Below are 22008 nucleotides of genomic sequence, written 5' to 3' on the forward strand. Positions count from 1 at the left end.
TTTTTTTTTTTGCAATATTGGAAGAAGAAAGAAGCTTCTTCTTCATTATTATTAGTAGCAAGAGCAAAGCTTCTTTTTTTGAAAAACTTTTAGAACTTTTTTGTTTAGAGGTAGGGGGACGTTAACTAGCAAGAAAAGACTTCTTCCTTCTTATATTGTTGAGGTGCATTTACTAATATTCTAATAGTTTGGTCCCTCTTTCCCTTTTTGTTACTGAAAAAGAGGTCGAAGGTACGAGAGTCGGGAACGATTGAATACGATAACGAAAGAAGAATCAGAATTGACTCAATTTGAGCTATCAAGTCAGTAGCTAAATGAATCGATTTCTTAGTTCGACAATCCCTCCTACTAATTGGAATAAAAAGATTAGTTGATATGTTTTGCTCAAAATTGTAGAATGGACTAGGATTATGAACTACGTTTTTCCCTTGCAACCAAGTACAAGGGAAGATGAGCATATATAATTTTACTTACCAAGTACAAGTTATAAATTCATTTTAATTTATCAAAGCGAAGTAATTGATATATATCTCCAACCAAAAGATAGTGAGATCGATTCACACCTTCACATGTTGTAGTAAAAAAATGATTTTGATTTGTTAAAGGATGATGATCTTCGAATGACCAAACTATCTGTTGTTGGGCACACGAGATCCAAAGTATTGGAATGCACATTTAAATGACTCTAGGGTAATTGCACCTCAACAATAAATATAAATGCCATATTTATAAATATAAATGCACATTTAAAGTATTCAGAATGCACATTTAGAAAATCAAATTAGGGATTTAAATCTTTTACCTTTAAATAAAAAAAATAACAACAATAAATATAAATGCCATAAATTAGGGTAATATCGTCACTAATAAAAATTCTTAAATAAAAAATCTAAAAATGTAAAATTGGAAAACTTTAGACATTTGTAAAAATAAGTTTTTAAAACAATCCGTCCAATACATTATCTCTTGTACGCCCAATAGGTTGTTTTCGGGCCATAATTATGTTAGCACACTAAAAACGGTTCAATCAAAAGTTATTGTTTTTGGATAACCAATCAAACATACCCTTAATTATTAATATTTTTTCTTTGATATTTTCCTTCTAAAATTAAAAAATTATGAAAGTATGAAATTTCACTTTTGACTTAAAAAAAGATAATTGATGTTTTTTAAGTTCAACCATATTATTTTTTGGAATAGTAATAAGTATTCTATCCGTTTGTTCGGGCTCGTTTGCTAACCAATACTTGTATGGAAAAATCTTTTTTTTATGTGATATTATCTTAACTATTAAGTCTTTCTCTGACTACATCTTAGTTATAAATACACATGGATATAGAATTTGTCATTTGACAAAATAAACATAAAATTTGTACTTTGACAAAATTTCATTCTTGAATTCGAACCAATCTAAAAAACCGACTCGAACCGATCCTTTTTGATTCGGTATGATAATAAAAGGAAGGAAAAAATCATAAAATCTTCAAAGTGTAAAATTAAACCGAGGAAGAAAGAACAAGAAGAAGAAGGGAAAAAAAGTAAAAAGGGAACCGACCCGAATACCCGAGTTCGTATCGGTTTTACGCTATACTTAACCGAACCGGTTTATTCCAAACCGATCCGACTCGAACCGAACGTACACTAGTAATTGATTTGTTTTTTTAAATATATTTTTTATAAAAGAAACCAGAGAAGCATTTCTTGAAGATCTTCCCACTCTCTCTCATTCTTCTCTCGCACGTCTTCTTCAATCTCTGCCCATTTCGCAGAGCTTGGAATTGGTAAGCAGAGCACTGCAGATCTCAATCGCTTTCAAAATCTGCGTTGGAAATGGCTGATATCTCTTGATTTCTTTCTCGCAGAACTTCTCCCACTGGAAATTGAGGCTCGCGGAATTTGGAATCTGTATTGAAGCACATGTTAAAGGATTCTCTCCCACGGTGATCGCAAAGATCTTTAACACCTTGCGGGAAATGGCGGGTCGGTTCTCGGCCACCATGATCGTTACCAACACACCGGCAGCGGACCTCGCTCTAACTAATCTTGCTTATTGCTCGGCTTCCGATCTTCAAAACTATGCGGTCCCTGGCACGAAGCTCTTCCTCGCATTGGTTGGCGATTCGTTTGTACTCTCCCTCGCATATCCTTTCCATAAGTTTACTTTTGCCTCAACCATTTTCAGTTTTCAGATTTTTGTTTGTTTTTATTTTTTGGCCTGCATATCATGTTTTTAGGGTACCTTAATTTCTAATTAGCCATTGGGTATCTATGCCTTACTTTCAAGCTCTTGTCGAAGTTAATATCTGGATAATTTTTTTTAGTGTAGGAAACCGTGAATTATCTTACTTTGATATTATCAGAGATTATTCCTGTTCTTAATTCAAACTTCAAAGGGCATTCTGAAAATGCAAACCACTGTGTTCGGGTGAAAACTTCTACATTTGTCGTACTGCTCGTTCAATTTTTTTCGTAACTGCTTGTATCATCTGGCCAATTACGCAAAGGTGTTGAATGGCTATTGGAAACTAGGGAATCTAAAAGTGAGAGTATGTGAACATTTTATGGTGAGGGTTTTCTTTTATTGTTTGTGGTCTTAACTGAGAAAAACTCCTCATGGAAGTATAGGCAGTGGCTACATTGCCTTAAATGCTATTCAACGTCGGCATGCTAGAGTTTCAACTGGGGACAAGATATCCGTGGCCAGGTCCTTTTACCTATACCCCTACTCTTTTTCTTTTTGGCTGTTTCAGTAATCATAATACTTTTAGGATGATTTTTTTCTTAGATTTATCCCACCAGATGATTTCAACCTGGCATTACTCAGATTAGACTTGGAGTTTGTTAAAAAGGGGTCCAAAAGTGAGCAGGTAAGCAAAATGAAGTCAAATTTGAACTATTATTGCCTGCCCTAGGATAATTTCTAAGCGTATGATCAAGGGATTAATTATTAAGGATTCAATCCTTGTCTCATTTGTAGGTTGATGCTGTTCTATTGACCAATCAATTGAGGAAGAGATTTATCAACCAGGTAAAATTTTGAGGTGTAACTTGTCTGATATGCTCACAGATTTATTTTTTTGTCATTCTGTTTTCAGATTCTCTCCAGTTCCTCTTTTGGTGTTTAATAACATATGGGTCATAACTTATCAATTTTCTGGTTATGGGTTTGCTTGCATGCAGATAATGACAGCAGGGCAAAGGGCTTCTTTCGAGTACCATGGTACTAACTATATCTTCACAGTTAACCAAGCTGTTGTGGAAGGGCAAGATAAATCTGATGTTGAAAGAGGGATGATTTCAAGTGATACCTATTTTGTCTTTGAAACATCAAATGGAAGTGGAATAAAGGTCAGATCACCTGTTAACAAAAACTCATTTCCTTTTAAGTTTTATTTTTTTTTAAAAAAGAAGCGAACTTTTCATTGATGTATGAAAAAAGGAACAGAAAATGTTCAAAGATACAAAGATACAAACTCCACCAGGAGTGAGAAAGCATAAAGCATAAAAGGTAGAACAAGTAAAGATAGATACATCCAAACCTGTAAACAAAAGAAATATAAATGACTCCCAATTAGATAGTCCATTTATACAGAATGGTAAAGGGGTCATGTCATGCTAGGAGAGTAATTTGCAAATAAATTGGAAAGAGCACACCAATTAGAAGCTTTGAACTTGGCAAGGTTGAAACTTTCCAGCTGAGATATTCTTCTTTCTTCGAATTGGTTTCTCTCAAACCATACCTCTGATAAGAGCTTTAAAGCCATTAACTAAAAGGAAATTCGCTTTTGGAGGCAAATTGTGGACCAACACAACAGCTGAAAAACTATTGGCGAAACTTCCTTATCCAAAACCCATTTTCCTTTTAAGCTTTTACTCTTCTTCTTTGTCCCTCACCCTTTAGCAATTGACCAACTCTTATAGGTTGTCTTAGTTGTAGCTACATATATCACTATGAAATGTCTGGAAGTTTGTGATCCTGGATTGTTGTATTTTATGGGATAATATTATTTATGTGGCTGTTACTTGGTGCAAGATTAGGAGTACTTTTTGTAACTACAGTCTAACCTCTCTTTGTACCAATTAGCAGTTCTTCCTGTAATTTCTGTTGTGTTGGAATTTTTCTCCCCACTTCTCTGTACATTTAATTTTTTAGATTAAATCGTCTCTAATAAGAAAACCTATATTGTAGCATAGAAATGTAACTACGATTACTAACAGTTTCCTATTATGTCATGACAAGTATGGTTTATGATTACGGTCAACTGAACTCATTATGGATGCTTTTGATTGCCATAATTATTACCGAGTACAAGTCAATGATATTGTAGATAGGCTGGAGGTTTTCTTGGTGCTTGCCTCATGTGTTGGCTTAAATACTCCAACAATGAAAGTCCCCTGCTTCTCTCATATGTTTTTCTTTCCTCTTTGCTCATTATTGTCTATGAAGGAGAACCCTAATAACATTGATGTGACAGTCATCTATATATTCGTTCTCTATTGGGTGCACTATTCTTAGATGAGTAATCTTTTTAGCAACTTGTATCTGACTTGGATGAATTCCTTTAAACTTTGCAGATAGTTAATCAACGAGAAGCTGCTAGTAGTAACATATTTCGGCAAAAAGAATTTAATCTTCAGGCACTTGGTATTGGTGGATTAAGTGAGGAGTTTGCTGACATATTTCGAAGAGCTTTTGCCTCTCGTGTTTTTCCTCCTCACGTGACCAGCAAGTAATAAGCTATTTATGGAAGTCTTATATTTTTTTTTCTTGTCATTACCATGATTCTAAGCGGATACATGTGACAGATTGGGCATCAAACATGTAAAAGGAATGCTGCTTTATGGACCACCTGGAACTGGCAAAACTCTTATTGCCCGTCAAATTGGGAAAATGTTGAATGGGAGAGAACCAAAGGTTACTATATAACTCAAACTCTTATTTATATCTGGAAGTATATTTTTCATCGTGGGCTTGTTTCATCCTCCACAGTTAGCATCCCTACTCTCTTTTCTATTTACTACTTTAGATGCGTAAGATCTCTTACATTCCAAAATGATAAGTTGGTTAAAATGTTGAAGTTAACTGTTATTGGTTTGACAAAATAAAGAAGACCAGATTATGAGAAATAAGACCTCAGAGGCATTATCCAGTGTGATTGTGTAGTCATTCTTGATTTTTGCATGTGCAAATTTTCTTCCGGAATGAGGAATCATCGATGATTACACCTTTACTTGGTCAACCTGTTTATGATCTCTGGAGACTGGATGCAACTACTTCAACATCTTATTCTCTACTATTTGTCTTTTTTTTTTATTTATCTTTTATTTTTATATAAGAAACATGTGTATGTATTACTCACAAAAAGAGGTACAGCACTATGGGCTGGGGGCAGAATTCTCTACTATTTGCATCATCTATATTATGGTCTGACCACACATTTTTACTCAACTATCTCTCTCACACGTTTTAATCTGCTTTATTAGATTGTCAATGGCCCTGAAGTCTTGAGCAAGTTTGTTGGTGAAACTGAAAAGAACGTGAGAGATCTTTTTGCTGATGCTGAGAATGATCAAAGGGCCCACGGTAATGGTGGTGATATAAATATTAATATATTTCAAAGCAAGTATTTCAATTTGTTAATTCCAAGATGGTTTTTTTTCAAGACAGGAGATCAAAGTGAGTTGCATGTCATAATCTTTGATGAAATTGATGCTATTTGTAAGGTATGGGGCTCTTTTAGTATACTGTAGCATTTATTTATTTATTTTTGTAAATCCACAAAGAATTTGACTTCTCAAGTGAAAAAGACACTAGATCTTCTTAACTCTTCTCGTAGTTGTAAAAAGCTATGTTGGCTAAACGAATAGTTGGTTCATGATGTTGGCTTTTATTGAATCAAGTCTTTTTCTGCTATTTTATTCCAAAGGTTAAAACCAAGGTCCCGTTTACTTACCTGCAATCGTAATCAATGAATCGTAATGGAAACTTTGATTCCCTTTGATGGTGTTTACCAAATTGTAGGAATGTAATATGGTGGGACCCACCTCAAACTTTGTAATCTCATTACATAAAAAGGTGTAATCCCATTACACTCCTACAACTCCATCAATCCCATTCCCATTCCTTATTCCGTGGACCCCATAATCTATACATTAGATCCATATAATTTTTAATTAGTTTTTTTTTTATACTTTTATATTTTCTTCTCCATTATACTTCAATTTTGTATTAGTTGATGTGATTTTATTATATAATATGATAAATTAATATTAATTAATATCAATAAATTTTTTAAATAGATATCATTACTTTTAAATATTAGAATAATAAAACTTAATAATATGTTAGATTAAAGTTTGGTTGTTGTAATAAAAAATATTTTATTTGATGTAATTTTATTTTAATTATTCATTATGTATTAATATTAGATAAATTGTTATAATAAAAAATATTTACTATCAATAATATAGTAATAAATTAAATTAAAATTTATTATTATTGTAATTTAAAAAAGATTAGTATAATAATATATTTGTAATTAGCTAAAAAGGAGAAAGGGGTATATTAGTAATTATTATATATCTGATTCCGATTTCGATTCCAAACAGTTTTAGTAAACAACATCAAAGGAATTCTGATTACGATTCCAGAAAATTTCTGGTAAACAACATCAATGGAATAACATTACGATTCCGATTAATTTCATTACGACTGATTTTCATTACGATTGATTTCCATTACGATTGCAGATAAGTAAATGTGGCCTAAGAATTAATCCAATTCAATCCACAGGATAGTAACTGAACACACATCGTAATCAACATGCACCCATTTGCCAACCTGGGTTCTGTTTCATTTGAGCATATGTTTATATATTATAGGGTTTTGAGCCAAAATTTACCCATTTTACTTTTTTGCATTATGTTTGCAGGCAAGGGGATCAACTAGAGACGGAACTGGAGTTCATGATAGCATTGTCAACCAGTTACTCACAAAGGTTTGTGTGAACTATCGTGTTGCAGATTAATCTCAGTACTAAATTTGGAGGACTTTATTTTATCCTCTTTTTTTATCACAATGATGACATCATGTTTAAGAGGCATCATTTCTATGCAGATAGATGGTGTAGAATCATTAAACAATGTGCTTCTTATTGGCATGACTAACAGAAAGGATTTACTTGATGAAGCCCTTTTGAGGTTTCTTTCTCCTAAGCATCAGTTCTCTTTTCTAAAAAGTATTTTGTTAATGATTCTATAATTAAGCACATGAGCTTCTACAGACCAGGTCGCTTGGAAGTTCAGGTTGAAATTAGTCTGCCGGATGAGAATGGCCGTTTACAAATTCTTCAGATTCATACCAACAAGATGAAAGAAAATTCTTTTATTGCTCCTGATGTAAACCTTCAAGAAATTGGTATGTTAAATCACCTTTTTTTTTTGGCTCTTCGAAGGTAAATATATCATTTGGTCCCCAAACTTTACATCATTCTTTAATTTTGTTTCTATTATTTTAAAAGTTTCCAAATTGATCGTCAAGTTATGAATTTTTTTTTTTAAATTAAGTCTCTGCTCAATAGTGTAGTTGAAATTTAATAAGGAAATGGTGTGGCATTTTAAAAATATTATTTTTTATGAGACGATATGTTTTTAATGTTAAATATCATCTTATACCAATTCCTCCCCAATTTGAAAATTTGGGTATGATTGGGTTCGAGTCTTTAATGAGTTTGGGTTGGATGGACTTTTTAATTGAGGTAGGTAAAGTAGATATTTTATCTTTAAAAGGTACCGATGGATAGAAACTAATACTTCTACCTATCATGTCATTATTTTTTATATTCAATTTTGATGGCACTATTAAGTACAGACTTAATTAAAAAATTGACAACTTCAAGATAAAATTGGAACTTTTAATATATTAAAGACAGCTGAAAATATTGTGTAAACTTCAAGGACTAAATTGTGGATTTAGCATTTATTTTATTCTTCTTGTGTTCATTTTGATTTTGTTGGTTGACATGGCTCGTTGATTTATCTTTTTTGAATTATTGATTGCATTTAATTGTGGCTTTTGCATTGACATGTTTTTAAATATTTAAAGTTATAGAAAAAGATAGGACTAGTCCGAAAGAAGTGTTTGGTTTCATTGAATGCTCAAACCTGGTGGAAAGAAAATTTCAGCCGAATGTTGCTGCTTGATAAATCAAAGGATTGGTATACTTGTAAACCTTCTCTTTTGAAGGCAGCTCCTATTGGAGTTTTAACCAATTCTACGTTTCTGCATAATATATTAAATAAATTGTGAGGTATCCCCTCATGGAACTTTGATTGAAATCTAAAAAGAGCCTGTAGGCAATACAACAAGAACAACGAACACAGGAACACAGAAACACACGCAAACAACCCACCAATTTGAGAGGGTGGGGAACTCTCCCAAAGGCTACACAGTAGCTCCAAAATACCAAAATGCAGAATGTTCTCCTCCCAACATTACCTCCCACTAAAAAGGACTATACGGCCTACACTACTCCTAACTAACTGACATTCTCTCTGTTGGCCGTTTTGGCCTACAGTGGTTCAATTACCCCCTTACACTTATCCTTGCTCTTTCTACTATAGGTCTTCATAATCGGGGGTCTAACATAAATCCTATATGAAAATTTGAATCCTGAATTGCAAAAAATGTGTTGATTTCTCTTTTTATTAACACTGATGTGGGAGGTGACAATGGCATGGAGAGTTGGATTGTTGAAGTTTTTATTCGATTGTTTCTCTACTGTACTGTTTAAACCACAGGATGACAGGTGGTTGAGGATAATATTTTTTTGAAGATTTTCTGAGTTATTCTTATTTATATTTATTTTGACAGCTGCTCGTACAAAGAACTACAGTGGTGCTGAAATTGAAGGGGTTGTAAAAAGTGCAGTATCATACGCTTTGAATAGACAATTAAGTCTTGATGATCTTACAAAGACAGTTGATGAAGAGAGCATTAAGGTTACAATGGATGACTTTCTAAACGCAGTCCAAGAAATCATTCCTGCTTTTGGTGCTTCAACAGATGACCTTGAAAGATGCAGGTTACGTTTCGAATTATCGTTTGCTATAATAGTCTTTGAAATCAATGTTATATGTCAACAAAACAAATTACTACAAGAGAAGATGACAAGTATGCATCTTGAATAATGAATAGTTAAGGCAAAACTTCCTATCCAAAAAAAAGAATAGTTAAGGCAAAACTTGCCATGTCTTGAAAATTACATAATTTTTTGTTAACATAATTAAAAAATAAAATTTTGTTCCAAACGTCTTTGAAATGGTTGAATTTATCTGAAAATACACCTATTCCTGCCCAGCCAAATGACCCAACATTGGTGTGGCACATATGATATATATTTTTTTTGATAAGAAACGAAAAAGATTATATTCAAAATGAAGAGAGCCCAAAGGCAGTTGGACAGCCTAGTGGTAGAGGGTCGAGGAAACCTCCTCAAGGGGACTATACAATCAAGGAATTCAAGCTTTGAAGAATTAAAAAAAAACCAAAGTTACAAAAAACCTTCTTATGGATCAAAACCCACCAAGAAGCTGTATGCTTTATATTCACACTAAAAGAGTCAAAAGCCTCTTTCTCTTCAAAAAGTCTATATTCCGTTCCTTCCGTAGTAGCCAAAGAAGAGCTCTAGCAGCGCAATTCCAAAGAACATAAGCTTTTCCTTTGAGCATTGAGCACCAAAACCTTCAGCTACAAAATCATCAATTCTTTTCGGAACTCAGAGGTCGAGGTTTAGGAGAGATGCCACATAGTTCCAAGCCCATGTGGCACATATGATAGGAAAATAACAATAGAATCTTTAGCGATAAGTTAGATCTTTTTGAGATCTTCAACGACAAGTATATATCTTTCTGGGATTTTTGTGATCTTTTATGCAGTTTAAAGCTTCCTACTTGGAATGCAGTCAAAACTGCGCATTCCAAAATGTCTATCTTTATTAACAACTTCTCGAAAGAATATCTCTCTCTCAAAAACATGCAGACATGCACATGACTTGGCATGAAGTTGAAACTGCACATTTCCAAAATGTCATCTGTTTCTATTATATCAACTTCCCTAACAACTATATATCTCTTGGAAATACCTAATAGATAGATGTTAAACTGATAAAGAAGCTCAAAGCAAAATTGCTTAGAAGGAAAAGATGAACAAACCATTCTTATGTCTTTTTCTTATAAGAAACAATTTCATTTATGATTATTCCTGTCTTGTATCAAAGAATACATATGGCGAAAGAGAACTTGAAAGCCTTTCCTTTCTTGACCACTCTCATGTCATGTTTGATTTTTTCTCAAGTATACAGGGTATCATTCTAGAAAATCTAAATACCCTAGTCGTGTATTGTTGATACACACTTGCATAATTGTATTGACAATTGATTTTTCAAAACTGTCACCTGAGACCTGGATAGAACCCTCTACCTAGAGCTTACAGTCCACGTTCTAACTTTCAGAAATGCTCACGTTTGATGATTGGGGAGCGTTCTCAACCATTTGTTTTTAGAAGTAATTTATGGAACATGAATAAAGTGAATCATGCACAGATTGAATAGTTATGTGTTTGTGGTAGTTTAACATCTGCTTGTTGCACTTGAACTAAACATTTTGTATTTGATATGGAAGGGTTAATTCCATTACTCGTATTGTATCTTTCCTCTTTCATTTGGAATGGGAGGGATGACAGCCTCTTACATCCAAAATGTTTCTTAAGCTATTCAGAACGCTCGAACCCTGTTGGATTTTTATATTTGAATATTAGCCCTTAACATACTATGTTATTTGACTTGTAGGCTTAATGGAATGGTTGAATGTGGTGATCGACATAAGCACATTTATCAAAGAGCAATGCTACTTGTAGAGCAGGTTAAAGTGAGCAAGGGAAGTCCACTTGTTACTTGTCTTCTCGAAGGCCCAAGTGGCAGGTGTGCTTCATCGTGTCCTTTTCTTTTTTTTTTTTTTAATTCTTAGACAAGTTTAATTTGTTAGTTTTGGCTAATCCCTCACCCATATACAGTGGCAAAACTGCAATGGCAGCTACCGTGGGCATCGACAGTGAGTTTCCTTATGTCAAAATTGTAAGTTGTTATTTTCCTTTTGTGTTTATATTTTTATTCCTTGTCCATGCATAATCCTTCTGTTCTGTCTCATTACCTGGTCTTAAGTTAATTATTATTGTTTTTTTGGTTAGATATCAGCTGAATCAATGATTGGCCTTCTTGAGAGCACAAAATGCGCACAGATTGTCAAGGTTTGACAGTGTTTCTAGGACTGTTAGCTTGTTGCTCACCTTACTTTTATTGAACAAAGCTTATTTAGAAGCAAACTTATGCCTGCTCAATAATTATGTAGTCTGCAGAACCTTATATGAAAGTTATGTTGAGTTGTGGGCTAACTTTGTTACTACGTGGCCTGCAAAATTTGTTCGAAGGCCTTATATGATGTGTCACTTTTTGATAGGTTTTTGAGGATGCATACAAGTCTCCATTGAGCATTATCATTCTTGATGACATTGAAAGGTGACTGATGCTGATTTTGGCAACCATCACACTATGTTTCCTCCCAGTCCTAGTTATTAGTATCCTCGGCATGAATCTCCTTCTGATAGCAAAGTGCTATATTGCAGATTACTGGAATATGTTGCGATTGGTCCTCGTTTTTCAAATTTGATGTCTCAAGCGCTGATGGTTCTTCTCAAACGACTACCTCCTAAGGTATTTTTTGTCATTTTTCTGAATCTAAAGTTATTGGTTCACACCTATTTCATTCTCATTAGAATATGGCAGTGGTTTATATAGATATCCAAATCCTGAAGCTGGGGTTTATATTTCATGTGAACACAAAACTACAAAAGTAAAAATTGCATTCATGTTCTGGGGTTTCATTTGTGACACTCTTCTGCATAGTAATCTTACTGATATTGCTTTATTCTGAAGTCACTAATCAATTTTTCATTTGGATTACATTTCCAGGGTAAAAAGCTTCTGGTAATTGGAACAACCAGTGAAGTGGGCTTTTTAGATTCAGTTGGTATCTGTGATGCCTTCTCAGTCACTTACCATGTTCCAACACTGAAAACGGATGATGCAAAGAAGGTATATACTCTCGCCACACGTTTGGTTTCTTGTCAGCGATTATTGTCATGCTACTAAATGGGGACACAGATGCTGTAGCTGTACCATGTGGCATGAATTACTATTTCCTGGTCTAATAAATTATAATAATGGAAAATTTTGCTGATCAAGAGTTGATGGCTTATTGTTCCCCTTATTGAGAAATATATATATTTTTTGAGTACAACATTGAGATGAGGGATCAAACTTACAATCTCTTGGTTGAAGATATATGCCATTTGTCAATTTCCATTTATGCTCGCTTTGGCCCTTATTGAGAAATATTAATGGAAGAATACCTGGTTTTTTAAGTTTAGAAGTTATTATATCATATGCTGGTTACTCTGCTATGGATTAACTTATTTAGACGTGCATTAAACTCATGATGCTTTGTTTTGTTTTTGTTTTTTTTACCAATTTTCATCTCAATTTTAAATCTCAAATGTGCTCCCATCTGTTTCATCTTATCTTAGGTGATGCGACAACTGAATGTTTTTGCTGACGATGATGTGGATGCTGCTGCAGAGGCTGTTGGTGATGTATGTTCATCTTTCTTGCACCCTTTTTTGCAGTTATTTTTTATTTCTCAAAATTCTTCTCTCATTGAGCTTTTTTGTTAAATACCAAACCTTTACGCAACCACATCCAGATGTCTTAAAGTTCGGCTTTATACGCTGCTCACATGAGGATTTGAATAGGATTATATTAGGGGTTTCTGGATCCAATTTTATTTCTATTTTGCTTGAGAATAAGTAAGCTCCATTCGGTAGCAATTCAGTCTATTTTTTATTATTATTTTATTATTTTTAAATTAGATAGTTTAGTTTTACTTTTGAAAAACTACTTTTTCTAAATTTGATTAGGGATTAGATTAGAAAACAGAGGAAGTGTCAAGCTTTAAGAAATGGTGTTGTGCTTCAGGAATCAATAGAGTAAAAGTGGGTTTCTTCTAATAATCCCTTCATTGTTGTGATATCCTTTGGCTTGATTAACTTGGATAAAAACTTTATAGTTTCATATTCTCTTCCGGTTGAATTTTTCTCATTAATTTACGAAAATGAATATCATTTGAATATTGAAAGTAATTGAATAATGAAATTTTCTTTAGTTGAGTTCCTGGATCTTGTAAAATTGGCAATAAGTTTGATATGTTACCTGTTATTCATTCAAATGAGTGTGATGAGAGCTACTTAACTTGCTTAACCTCTGCTTTCAGATGCCCATCAAGAAGCTGTACATGTTAATTGAGATGGCAGCTCAAGGTGAGCGCGGTGGAGCAGCGGAAGCAATCTATTCTGGTGCACAGAAGATTAAGATCTCTCACTTTTTCGACTGCCTCCAGGACGTCGTCCGATACTAGAGTTTGATTCTTTTATTTGTTTTTGCACCTTATGATTTTAACCCCCTTTTTTGATATTGGGTGATGGGGCTTTGATTTGGGTTTTGATTCCATAATTTTTGAACTCCATAGTTTGTTTCATCGAGGTGCATGTAAGCTGGTTCAGATACGTTTGGAACTCCATAGAATGCTACGACAGGAGGGAAATGAGAACCGAAATCAATTGAATGTATCATTTTTTTTTTTGCTTTTAAATTTGAAGAGGTCCTGTGTTCTTGGAAAATGCCTGCATTGTTTGATTATCTCATAGAATCAGTTGGATTCTTTCCAGATTTATTTCTATCAGGAAATTGAATTGACAAAGAAGTCTAGATTCGGCTGGCCAATTAAAAAAAGATAAAATAAATATATATTTGTATTTTTTTAATTTATAAATAGTTAACTTTGGCTTGTTCTGATAATCATTTTTATTTTTTAGTTTCTATTTTGAAAGTACTGCTTATAAAAACTACTTCTCCGATTTTACTTGTGTGTTTTTCTTTTTCTACTTTTTAAAAATATTTTTGAAATCTTAACCAAATTTGGATCAAAACTAAAAAAAAGTCATTTTTAAAATTTTGTATTTATGTTTTTGAAATTTAGTTTGGAAGTCACTATGATTGAATAAGATGTGTACATCTATACGTATACATATATATACACCTAAATTTTTTTTAAGCATGTGGAGCATATTTTAAGATGGTGGATAGAAAAACTAAAGCAGGGGGAGAAGAGGGAGGGAGGAGTTGAAGAGAGAGAAGATAACAAATAATAATAATAATAATAAGAATAATAGTAATGTATTCGGAGGGTTGTTTTAAAAACTTATTTTTACAAATATCTAAAGTTTTTCAATTTTATACTTTTAGATATCTGTGTGTAGATTTTTTCTATAATACCAGATTTATTTCCTTGATTTACTAATATTATTAATTACAAAATGTCCCAATTTGTCTCTCTAATTTCCCACGGGTTGGAAGCCACCGTCGTTCGGATACATCCATTGAGTATATATAAGAGTTCTCATAACTACTTAAACATTATAAAATATATCCGATTAAATTTTTTTAGTTATAAAATATATCTAGATATAATCTAAAATCTCATATAAACTTGGATATCTTACCAACTCGACTCAGTATAAGGAATCAAACTTATCCCCATATATACAATAGTTCACACCTAAATTTTGCACCACTAAAATCATAACAGTACAAAAACAACCAAAAAAAAAAAATTAAGGTTTTCCACATTGTTCAAATCTAAAATCGAAAACTAGAAGGATATATTGGAATGTAAAATATATTGAAGTTTATATGGTGAGACAAGACAAGCCTTCTGATTGGCGAAGAGACAATGGTCGGGATAAACAAAGACAAAGGAGAAGCTAGACGGACTGCTCCGACGACGAAGAAGAACGGAGACGGAGATTGGAGACGAAGGAATGTAGACGGCAGTTTGAGACGAAGTAGCGAATGGAAACTGAACGATAGAGGAAGAATAATAGTTGACAGACTGCTCCGACGATGAAGAAGAACGGAGACGGCAACCGGAGAAAAAGGAATGCAGACGACGACCATAAATAAAGGCACGAAGACGGTGACCGGAGACGAAGGAACTGATGGAAACGAAACGACAGAGCAAGAAAAGTAAGAGGAAACATGTTTTCGAATTTTTTCAATAATGGAGGATTTGGGAGATTTAATTAGTATTTTGGGGATTTGGTATTTTTTAGTTTTGGAAAGTATAATTAGGCAAAATTTAAGGGATTTAAATTGTAAATCCAGGTAACCAATTTTGGATTTTAAAAATTAATTAATATTGAGACGTAGATACAAAATCATATACTAGTAATTTGGGTGATGGATACCAGTTGTTTGATATGACAAAACTGTAAATTTTATACATTCAATCCTTTGTAATTATAGTGTCTAAATAGCCTTACTAATCCCTGAATCTAAGGATCTTTTCAAACGATTTATTAAAGGTTGGAGACTAAACTGTCAGTTTTTTAAATTTCGGGACAAAATAAGAACTTAATCTCAAGCTTAAAGGATTAAAAATGTATCTTACCACTTATATTTTTCTCTTTTTCCTAACATATCATTGTCGTTTTTCACTCTCTAAAAATTTAATATTTTTCCGAACTTTTCTCTTTCTCAAATTTCATTTTTATAACTTTTCTTTCTCTTTTAATCTATATTTTTCTCTAACAAATATATCTCAAACTTTTCTCAATCTAATTTCTTTTTCTCTTTCAATATTTTTTTTTCACAGTAACCTTATTTTTATATATTTATTTTTCTGCAAAATTTATGAAAACGTTATTCATGAATTTTTTTTAATATAAAAATGGATAATAACTCCTCTTTCCACCATAGTACTAACAAAAAGAACCTACTTTCACCTCCCCACAAATGAAACTATAAATTTAGGACGAGTTTAATATTTTTAAAACTCTTTTTAGTAATAATTTTTCATGTGCTTAAATTAAAAAAAGTGTCAATTACTTTAAAATAAAATTTTGGACAGTCATCTTTCAATTATTTCTTAAAAAACGAATTTTAAAGCAATTCAATTTTTTTATTTTTTTTATTTACACGGTAGATTTTCTAAAAAGTTGTTATTTTTTTCTTCGGAAGAATAAAAAGTTGTTATTTAAAACCATTTAGGAAACGCACCCTAAATTGGTAAATTTGCCAAAAATATTTGTAGAAAGGTAATTTTATTTAAAATCACTTTTTTTTTCCTTCGAAAGTCATAATTTTCATAATTTTGACTGCCAGTTAAAATATATGTAACCATCAATACAGATATGGCATATGGGCTTGAAAATAACTCTCATTACATATTTGAAAGGAAGGTAAGAAGATCATTCTACTATTATTTAAATAACTTTGAAAAATTATTAATAATTTTTTCTTTTTGATAATGATTCTTTTGAAAAGTATTTTCCATGACCTCATATATTTTAGGGAAAGAACTAATTTTTACTTTCAACTTGGTCAAGTAGTTGAATTTTTACCCTAAAGTTTCAATTTAATGAAATTTCACTTTGAATGTGTTTTGATGTTTACCTTAAATTTGAAAAGAAAAAGTTTGTCTGAGTAATTGTTTTAAAAAAAGTATTTTCATGTGTATTCAATGAACTATGAAACATAGATTTGATGTGAAACTAATAAAATTTAAGAGAAAATCGGCATTAGAGCTAGTTTTTTTACTGCCGAAATTTCTGAGTTTTTACTGCCGAAATTTGTGAGTTTTGACAAAATTATTCAATGATGGATTTTATACATTGACAAACTAAATTCTGTATCAAACTTGATTTCACTGAAATTGATTAGTTTTTAAAGATGTTTACATCACTTATTGTTAAAATGAGTAAATGAATTAGCGGAATTGAACGAGGGTAAAAATTGCAACATTTATCTAACACTAGGGTTAAATTTGATAAAATCGGAAGTTTTAAGGTAAAAATTGATCCAGACTCTTTAGACTTTTTTTTTTCCTCTTTTCCCAAGAATCCATTTCCTAAATTATTTAACTGAATATAAATCATTGATTTGTCGAACATAATTAAATTCTAAATAAATACCCAACAAAGCATCTTCAAACAACATTCAACAAAATTCCATTTGTGCAAACCAAAACATTACAATGATCATCATATGAATGCATTCTATTTCCAGGCTTCTTATTCGCAAACTTTCCATTCCAAGACAAAACTCGATCGAAATACATCCCAGTGGACCTATAAATAGAAGTCGTGTCGTATAAATTTCTCTTTTTACTGGACACTCAAGATTACAGTAAAATATTACATCGCGACGCTATAGATATTTATGAACTGTATTCTGGAACCACTTGAATAAAAGAAAGAGCAAAAAGAAAAGAATTACCAATAAATGGAAAGTTGAAGATCTCATGAATTTACCGAAGTCATCACATTCTTACAGCTCCAAAACCTCCACAAATGCATTCTTTAGAATAGGGTTGGAAGCTGCTACTCTCTGAGATGTTATGTCAAAATCCTTGCCAGATCTGCCATTAGAATCATCATCCATCAAAACCAAGTTCCCAAATTTCCTAGTTTTATTTGCCTCTATATAGGACTAGCCTTCCAGAACTACCCCATTAAACGAGCATCGACCAAGGCCCGAGAAGACCATGCTGTTTTTGTATTTTGTATTTCGATTTGAAAATTGTTTGTTTATCAGGGTAGGGTTCACAAATTTGAAAAGATTGGAAGGGATTCGAGTTCTTGCTACTTACGGATCAAACACGAGCCCACCAGCTTCTGTGACAATAACGGCACCAGCAGCGACATCCCTGAACAAATAGCGAAAATAGTGTAAATATGATATCTCAGCCAAAGTAATGCAGATATAGTTTATATATCATACCAGGGACCCCCGAAACCGGTTTCGAAAAACAAATCAATCCTTCCACAGGCCACTCCACAGAGGTTCAGTGCACAAGAACCACTCATCCGAAGTGATCTCACCTATAGAAAATAAAAGACACTTGACATAAATGTGGAAACCACAGAAAGTTGTCATGAACAGAATTAAGGTCTTGCTATACCTTCAAGAGAAAACGATTAATTCTGTCTGTGGTAGCATCCACGGTCAACTTGTCGCGTTTGGTTCCGACCTGTATGTCCATTATGACAAATTTTATTTTGGTCCAAAGTTTAAGAATGGAAAGCTGTAGGCATAATTATTCATATTATATCCGTTCGACATCAATACTAGAAAATTGCTGCTCTCCGCTTGTAAAACTAGATATGCATTTGACCCAAAGATAATCCATAATTGAACAGTCAGGGTACACATAGTGAAGAAAGTAGAATGGCAACTTAAAAAAACTGTTTATTGAAATGGAGTAAAAATCTATCCATAACGTTAAAAACAGTTTTACGAACGCCAAATGATCGTCAACACAAGAATAGGGCGATAAAGAAGTGGCTGTGGTGCCAATGTGGCCAGTAAAAGAGACGACGTATGTCAGTTTTTCTGAAAGAATAGTATGCAAAGACCATTGACTCTATTAAGCACTTGTTGAAAAGATACCTCAGTTGCGAGAAGCGACTTCACCAGTTCGTCTTGAGAGGATACTGCAAAATAAGAAACAAAGGCATTTCGGATAAATGAATAATATAAAATTTCAAAGTTCAGAAGAAGTTGACGTACTGGAGACGCACCTTTAATTGGCTTTGCATTAAGAAAGGCACCTTTTCCTCGAATTCCAGTAAAAAGCTAGAGGCCACAAAAACGAACTAATACAATTGGCTCAGCAAGAAATGGATAAAGAAAACAGAGCAACAGCTCAATTGGATCATATCAAAGCCAACAGTATTTATAGGCTGAACAGAGCTTAACACTTGATCGAATGATTATAGCATGCTAACATCTTAGGGAAGAAAAAGTTTGCAATTTTGATGCCCCTATTTGGTAGTATAGGAATATCACAAAATTGACTCTTGCTTTAGACTACTTTAAGTACAAACAATGGAGGAACAAATAACAGTATCTAAAATGGTTTCCATTCACTGAAATAATGTAATTCTCACCTCATCAATAATTGGATTGTAGACAACTCCAACTGTGGGAACCTTTCCAATGGTCAGACCAATAGAAACACACACAAAAGGGAATCTACAAGTTGTCATGTTATGATATAAATGTTAGCAGAAGGTACACATATATAAAGGAAAGGAACCTAAATTGCAGGCACGGATCCGTACCCATGAACGAAGTTAGTTGTTCCATCAAGAGGATCAACAATCCACGTTGGTTCATTGGTTAATTCTGTATGGCCACAAGCAGCAGTAGTTTCTTCCCCAATGAACTGAGGTAGCCAGTTTTGAATAATTCAGAAGTAAGGAAAAAGTTCTACTTTTCTTTCATGCACAATGGGTAACTTAAAATTAGTTAAAGAGCTTAGACCTTATGTGAGGGGTGATGCTCCTTGAGGTAATTAAATATGAAATCTTCACAAGCCTTGTCAGTTTCAGTGACCAAATCAACCTGCAATCTATGTCAATATTAGTAAAAGGCCAGTAGAGTAGTCATGGAGCAGAAATAATCCATGTCACTTCGGGGCGTTTGGGGGACGAGTTACCAAACTTGAGTTGAAAACCCCAGGCTTAACTCTTTCCAAACTTAAGATGCCGAACTCGTACTCAAAACACTCCCTTCTAAGTGATCCGAATTGCATAACAGTTAGGAACTTAGGAATGTCATTAATACTCAAGTTTAGCTTGACTTCTATAGCTTACAATTCAGATAACTTGCAACGCTCCAAATAGCTTACGATTTCAATACATGAAAGAGTTTAAAAATAAAAACAAATCAATATCTCCACAACTTCAAGCAGTGTCAGAACCTTCAGAAACAAGAATTTGCATGCAATCTACTATCCAAATGGGCACATAAAATCACAATGATGCAGAGCAAGGCATTCTCTTCAGAACATTAAGCTACATTGACAAGAACAAAAAAAAAAAAAAAAAAAGAAAGAAGAAAACAGCGGAAATAAGGCAATGGATTACCTGGCCCTTGTGCTCTATATGCTTGGTTTGGTAGAATCCCTTGCGAATTATCTGCAAATCACCACAAAATAAAAATAAATCCAAGGAATCATCAGAAGATTGAGTGAAGTAAATGCAAGAGAATCCAAGAAGGAAGAAAAACCTCTCCAGCTTTCTTGGCGGCATCGACTGCAGTTGCAAGGTACTCCTCGAGAGGAACTAAAATCAAAATCAAACAGCATTTCTCACAAAATTAATAAATAAGGAGCGAGACCCATTATCTTGAATCGAAAAATGGAGCACATTGACGAATCAACGAGTAAACAATTAAACAACAGAGGTACAATTAGAGCAAAATTGAGGGGGAAAAAAAGGTCCGTACCATTTTCCGCCATTGATTGTTTTATAAAGCTGGCTCGTACTAGAGAGAGAGCTGAAGGAATTGAAGGAATGGAGATGATCGGATGATAAACAAATGATTTCGATCTAAGAGAAGACAGAAACATGTGATGCAAAAATCTGGTTACCCAAAATCTGAGAATAATCGTTGAAAATATTTGTACCGTACATAATTTAAAAATTTCAAAAAGATATTGAAGTAAAATTATAATACCCATGTTTTATTCACAATGAAAAAAAAAATACTCATGTTATATATGTATAATATACACGTCGATAAAAATATCAAGATCTTAATTTCATGGAAGGTCGATTGAAATATCGATAAAATATTGATTTTGATAGATTTCTAGAAATGATATAGAAATAAAAAAATTTAATAAAAACTATATAAATTTTAAATTAACAAATAAACCTTTCATCATTTCTAAATAAATTAAAAATAATTAGTATTAATATCATGTCACTATTAATTAGATTTTGTTTATATTTTTATATTTTGTCGATTTTTTTTAATAATATCACAAAAATGTCGATTTATTTTTTGTGTTGATGTCAAACGGATCTTTACCTTTGAAAAAAAATTTATGGATAAATTTATAGATATATATATATATATGTATGTATGTATTGTGTCGAAATGTTTTATAAGAAATCTATATTTCTTTTTTCAAAAAGGATAATTTATTGAAAACAAAATATGACCTTTGTACCAAAAGAATATGCCGAATATGCTCTCCCGTACTCGAATTTAATTTCCCATCTTCTCAAGATTTCGCTTTTTAATAAAAAATAAGAATTTAATTCCAATAGAATCTTTCCAATTTGCAGTGAATTATTTATTTATTTATTTTTATGAGACCAATTTGAACATAGGTCAACAAAATATCACCAACGCAATATCGACATGAGGAGTGAATTGATATTTCCTTAGATCAACAAAATATCACCAACGCAACATAATAATTAATATTGATAAATTTTAACTTATTTAGAAATGGTAAAAGTAGTATTTTTTTGTTAATTTAAATGTTCGTTATAATCTTTTTTAATAATTCTTTTCATAAATATCAATCGACATTGATATATGTCGATATTTTCATTGACATCTACCTTTAAAACTTTGAGTAATCTCTCAACCTAAATATTGCACTTTCATAGTTAGCAACTAGGTTAAATAGTACAAATTGGTATTTAACTTTTGATGTTGATTCTAGATCATCGGTAACATGTTGTTCATTGAAAAATTTGGACTGATTTGACACAATGTGACAAACACATGATAAAATAGAGTGGATACTTGAACAAACAAGCTCACATGGGCAACATGTACTCTCATCTTTTGCAAAAAAAAAAAAAAAAAAACTCTTCATTGGAAATATATGTCAGTTACCATTGAGTTATGCTCGCTTCTTAACTAAAACATTAAAATTTTATTTAAGAAGTTTGATTAAGAAACATTGATGAACAATACTCATGGAAGCTGAATGAGTCAAACTACTCATTATTGTAACAACATTTATTGTTTTATA

The 22008-nt window shown here is 32.7% G+C and overlaps 2 protein-coding genes across 3 annotated transcripts; one reads left to right on the forward strand and one right to left on the reverse strand.

The window, feature by feature from the left end:
* Window positions 1-1693: 1693 nt before the first annotated feature.
* On the forward strand, window positions 1694-13789 carry NSF (AAA-type ATPase family protein). Its single transcript, XM_088121773.1, has 22 exons — window positions 1694-1781; window positions 1863-2139; window positions 2608-2704; window positions 2786-2867; window positions 2978-3028; window positions 3181-3348; window positions 4576-4730; window positions 4807-4915; window positions 5485-5584; window positions 5669-5724; window positions 6933-6998; window positions 7118-7200; window positions 7284-7417; window positions 8873-9083; window positions 10848-10979; window positions 11072-11132; window positions 11246-11305; window positions 11515-11573; window positions 11681-11768; window positions 12027-12149; window positions 12641-12706; window positions 13384-13789. Exons 2-22 carry the CDS (start codon window positions 1974-1976, stop codon window positions 13525-13527), a joined length of 2211 nt encoding a protein of 736 aa, XP_087977899.1. The 5' UTR covers window positions 1694-1781; window positions 1863-1973; the 3' UTR covers window positions 13528-13789.
* A 3420-nt stretch (window positions 13790-17209) lies between these two features.
* On the reverse strand, window positions 17210-20623 carry LOC111012748 (inositol monophosphatase 3). 2 transcript variants are annotated; one of them, XR_015789945.1, is made up of 13 exons: window positions 20460-20623; window positions 20241-20296; window positions 20099-20149; window positions 19494-19574; window positions 19292-19395; window positions 19118-19202; window positions 18749-18803; window positions 18618-18661; window positions 18130-18198; window positions 17949-18049; window positions 17818-17874; window positions 17445-17586; window positions 17210-17296 (listed from the first exon to the last, which is right to left on the reverse strand). XR_015789945.1 is itself a non-coding variant. In XM_088122094.1 (12 exons), exons 1-12 carry the CDS (start codon window positions 20581-20583, stop codon window positions 17496-17498), a joined length of 918 nt encoding a protein of 305 aa, XP_087978220.1. In that variant the 5' UTR covers window positions 20584-20623; the 3' UTR covers window positions 17210-17495. The 2 variants fall into 2 exon arrangements, 1 of the variants encoding a protein (XP_087978220.1); XM_088122094.1 differs by having other exon boundaries at window positions 17210-17586.
* Window positions 20624-22008: the final 1385 nt, after the last annotated feature.

This window comes from Momordica charantia, assembly GCF_013281855.1.
Source record: "Momordica charantia cultivar OHB3-1 chromosome 3 unlocalized genomic scaffold, Mcharantia_2.0 BLBB01000003.1, whole genome shotgun sequence".
NCBI classification, from domain to species: Eukaryota; Viridiplantae; Streptophyta; class Magnoliopsida; order Cucurbitales; family Cucurbitaceae; genus Momordica; species Momordica charantia.